Consider the following 4,401-nt stretch of genomic DNA (forward strand, 5'->3'; position numbering starts at 1 on the left):
AGGTCCACAAGTGCAAAATCGAGTGGAGAATTATGTGCAAGAAGATAGTGGATTTGATCAAGATGAATCTCACAATGAACAAGAGGAGGAAGTACAATATGTGAACAACTTTCAACGGCAAAGAAACAACTCTCAAGGCTCGAATCAACAACAATGGCGACCTCAAGGTAATCAAGGGAATTGGAATTCTAACAACCAAGGTAATTGGAATGGTGCCAACACTCAATGGAATTGGAATAGTAACAATAATCAAGAAAATTGGAGTGGTGGTAATAACCAAGGAAATTGGAGTGGCAATAATCAAGGATATTGAGGAGGCAACAATCAAGAGGGATGGAACAATAATCAAGGCAATTGGGGGTCGGGTTTTCAAAGACCCCCGATGTATCAACAACCAAGCCACCCGCCTACTTATCATTCCCATGGTCCAAATTCTTCCAACAATGAGATGGGACGAATTGAAAACATGTTTAAGCAAATGATGGAGAAAAATGCCGACTCTAATGCCCAACTTGCCTCTCACAATACATCTATCTGAAACATGGAAGTCCAAATGGGGAAAATCTCTCAAGACCTAAACACTCATCCTAAGGGGGCACTACCAAGTGACACGGTGGTGAGTCCAAAGGGTGGAAATAACACGGGACATGCCATGGCCATTACTACAAGGAATGAAAAAGGTGGGGATGCACCCACCTCGAATCAACGGAAGCTTGTGGATGATGAGCAAGTGGTTCAAGAAGATGAGATCCCGGACAATTTGGTGAAAGCAAATGAGGAAGTGCGGTTTGATATTGATGGCAATGTGGAGGAAACTTAAGAGGAAGTGAACCGGTCAAGGGATCACATTGTTGACATACCGGAACCGGTAGTGCAAAAGGCTAAGGCATCAATGCCTAGGCCTACTCATCCATATCCTCAAAGTCTCGCCAAGAAAAATGGCGAGAATCAATTCAAAAGGTTTATCGACATGATGAAGAGCATATCTATCAATGTGCCATTGGTTGAAGCCTTGGAGCAAATGCCCGGTTATGCAAAGTTTATGAAGGATTTAGTGACAAAGAAGCGATCGATGAATTTTAAAACTATAAAAATGACTCATCAAGTGAGTGGAATTGTGCATTCAATGGCTCCCAAGTTGGAGGATCCCGGCGCTTTCACGATTCCCTGTACTATTGGGAGTGGCGAGTTTGAAAAAGCCCTTTGTGATCTTAGGGCAAGTATCAATTTGATTCCCTATTCGATTTTCAAGATTTTGGGAATTGGGAAACCAAGACCCGCATCTATGAGATTACAAATAGCCGACCATACCATGAAGAGATCATTGGATGTGATTGAAGATGTATTGGTTCATGTTGATAAATTCATTCTTCCGGCGGATTTTGTCATTCTTGATTGTGAGGTTGATTATGAGGTACCGATTATTCTTGGTAGACCTTTCCTTGCTACGGGGAAGGCTCTAGTTAATGTTGAATTCGGAGAACTTACCTTCCGGTTTGGTGATGAAAAAGTGGTTTTCTATGTGTGTAAGTCCATGATGCAACCCAATAGTAAAGAGGTGTGTTCTTTCGTAGACTTGGTGACTGATGTGATTGTAGATGAAATAAGTGATGTGATGAATGTTGATGATACATTGGAGGCCGTCTTGCTTAACTTTGATGATGACGAAATGGATGGCTTTATGGAATGTGTGAACTCGTTGCAAGGAATGGGGCCGTATATTTATGAGCCCCGCAAATTGTCCTTGGATCTTGAAAATATGACAACTCCTCCAACAAAGCCCTCGATCGAGGAGCCTCCCATCTTGGAGTTGAAGCCATTGCCTCCACATTTTTGGTATGAATTTCTTGGCCCTTCTTCTACTTTACCAGTTATTCTTTCTTCTTGTTTGACTAACATGCAGGTAGACTCTACATTGGCGGTGCTACAAAAGAGGAAGAAGGCTATTGGATGGACATTGGCGGATATTCAAGGGATATGCCCCACATTTTGCATGCACAAGATTAACTTGGAGGAAGGTGCCAAACCATCTATTGAGCATCAAAGGAGACTCAACGAAGCCATGCAAGAAGTTGTCAAAAAGGAGATCATCAAGTGGTTGGATGCCGGGGTTGTATATCCCATTTCCGATAGTTCGTGGACTTCTCCGGTTCAATGTGTACTAAAGAAGGGGGGCATGATGGTGGTCACCAATGGTAAGAATGAGTTGATTCCTACTAGAATGTTGACCGGGTGGAGAGTGTGTATGGACTATCATAAGCTCAACAAAGTCACCAAAAAGGACCATTTTTCACTTCCCTTCCTAGATCAAATGCTTGATAGATTGGCCGATCGTGCTTTCTATTATTTTCTTGATGGCTATTCCGGCTACAACCAAATTCTTATTGCTCTGGAGGATCAAGAGAAAACTACCTTTACATGTCCTTATAGTACTTTTGCCTTCAAGCGGATGCCATTTAGGTTGTGCAATACACCGGCAACTTTTCAAAGGTGTATGATGGCGATCTTCATGGACATGGTGGATGATTACCTTGAAGTCTTCATGGATGACTTCTCGGTGGTCGGGAATTCTTTTGATGATTGTCTCGTAAATTTGGATAAAGTGTTTGCAAGATGTGAAGAAACAAACGTGGTGCTCAATTGGGAGAAATGTCATTTCATGGTCGAGGAAGGCATTGTCCTTGGCCACAAGACCTCAAAGAATGGCATTGAAGTCGACAAGGCAAAGATTTAAATGATTTCTAAACTTCCACCTCCAACTTCAGTGAAAGGCGTGTAGAGTTTCTTAGGTCGCGCAGGATTTTACCGGCGTTTCATCAAGGAATTCTCTAGAGTGGTGAACCTGTTGTGCAAGCTTTTGGAGGAAGATGCTAAGTTCCAATTCAATGATGATTACATGAAAGCCTTCAAATTGCTAAAGTTCAAGTTGACTACTACTCTCATTATTACCGCTCCAAATTGGACTGTTCCTTTTGAGCTCATGTGCGATGCAAGAGATGTAGGTAGGGGCTGTTTTGGTGCAACACATCATCAAGATTTTTCATCCGGTCTACTATGCTAGTAAGACCATGAATAGTACCCAAGTCAACTACACTGTCACAGAGAAAGAGCTCTTTTCCATTGTCATTTCTATGGAGAAGTTCTGCCCGTACTTGATGGGTGCAAAAGTCATTGTCCACACGGATCATGCGGCACTTCGCTATCTTATGAGTAAGAAAGATTCCAAAGCTTGGTTGATGAGATGGGTGCTTTTATTGTAAGAGTTTGATATTAACATCCAAGATCACAAAGGAAGTGAAAGCCAAGTGGCGGACCACTTGTCTCGTTTAGAGAAAGAGGGGAGGCAACATGATGTCCTTGAAATCAATGACTCCTTCCCCAATGAGCAACTCTTGGCTATTTCAATGAAAGAGGTGCCATGGTTCGCGGATCTAGCAAATTTCCTTGTAAGTGGTATCATCCCGAATGAGTTCTCTTCAAACCAAAGGAAGAAGCTCAAACGGGATTGTCAAGACTATTATTGGGATGAACTGTACCTTTTCCAGATTTGTACGGATGGAGTGATTAGAAGATATGTACCGGAGGAGAAACAAGTTAAAATTCTTGGGGCATGTCATTCTTCGTCATATGGTGGTCACCATGGTGGAGCAAGAACGGCGGCCAAAGTGCTAAATTGCGGTTTTTATTGGCCCACCCTTTACAAAGATGCAAGTGATCTAGTCAAGCGTTGTGATGAATGTCAAAGGGCCGGTGGAATCTCAAAGAAAAATGAAATGCCCCTCACCACCATTTTAGAGATTGATATTTTTGATGTGTGGGGTATTGACTTCATGGATCCTTTTGTGAGTTCTTGTGGAAACACCTATATCTTAGTTGTGGTTGATTATGTGTCCAAATGGGTTGAGGTCGTTGCTCTACCCAACAATGAAGCGAGAAGTGTGGTGGCGTTTTTGAAGAAAAATATTTTCACAGGATTTGGTACTCCAAGGGCTATCATAAGTGATAGGGGATCGCTTTTTTGCAACAAAGCTTTTGACACCTTACTCACCAAGTATGGTGTCACTCATAAAGTCACAACTCCCTATCATCCACAAGCAAACGTTCAAGTGAATGTCTCCAACCGGGAGATAAAGAGTATTTTATCCAAAACAATGAATGCTAACCGGATGGATTGGTCCAAGAAACTTGATGATGTTGTATGGGCTTATAGGACGGCTTACAAAACACCTATCGGAATGTCTCCATACCCGTTGGTGTTCGGAAAAGCTTGTAATCTTTTGGTGGAACTTGAGCACAAAGCCATATGGGCTTTAAAGAAGTTGAATCTTGAGTGGGATGTCGCCGCCAACTTAAGGGTGGCACATTTGAACGAGTTGGATGAGTTTCGGTATCATGCATATA

General features: G+C 42.3%; 1 protein-coding gene across 1 annotated transcript; it reads left to right on the forward strand.

Annotated features, from left to right (window-relative positions):
- Window positions 1-892: 892 nt before the first annotated feature.
- Window positions 893-2,007, forward strand: LOC138903288 (uncharacterized). The gene is made up of 2 exons (XM_070191230.1): window positions 893-1,688; window positions 1,904-2,007. Exons 1-2 carry the CDS (start codon window positions 893-895, stop codon window positions 2,005-2,007), a joined length of 900 nt encoding a protein of 299 aa, XP_070047331.1.
- The last annotated feature ends 2,394 nt before the right edge of the window (window positions 2,008-4,401 follow it).

The sequence above is a fragment of the Nicotiana tomentosiformis genome, chromosome 12, assembly GCF_000390325.3.
Source record: "Nicotiana tomentosiformis chromosome 12, ASM39032v3, whole genome shotgun sequence".
NCBI classification, from domain to species: Eukaryota; Viridiplantae; Streptophyta; class Magnoliopsida; order Solanales; family Solanaceae; genus Nicotiana; species Nicotiana tomentosiformis.

Bases quoted from the DNA above. Each gene is read 5' to 3' on its own strand.
- LOC138903288 (XM_070191230.1), top strand. From the start codon at position 893: ATGCCTAGGCCTACTCATCCATATCCTCAAAGTCTCGCCAAGAAAAAT. The intron at 1,689-1,903 runs GTGTGAACTCGT...ACTAACATGCAG, and splicing joins AATGGATGGCTTTATGGAAT to GTAGACTCTACATTGGCGGT.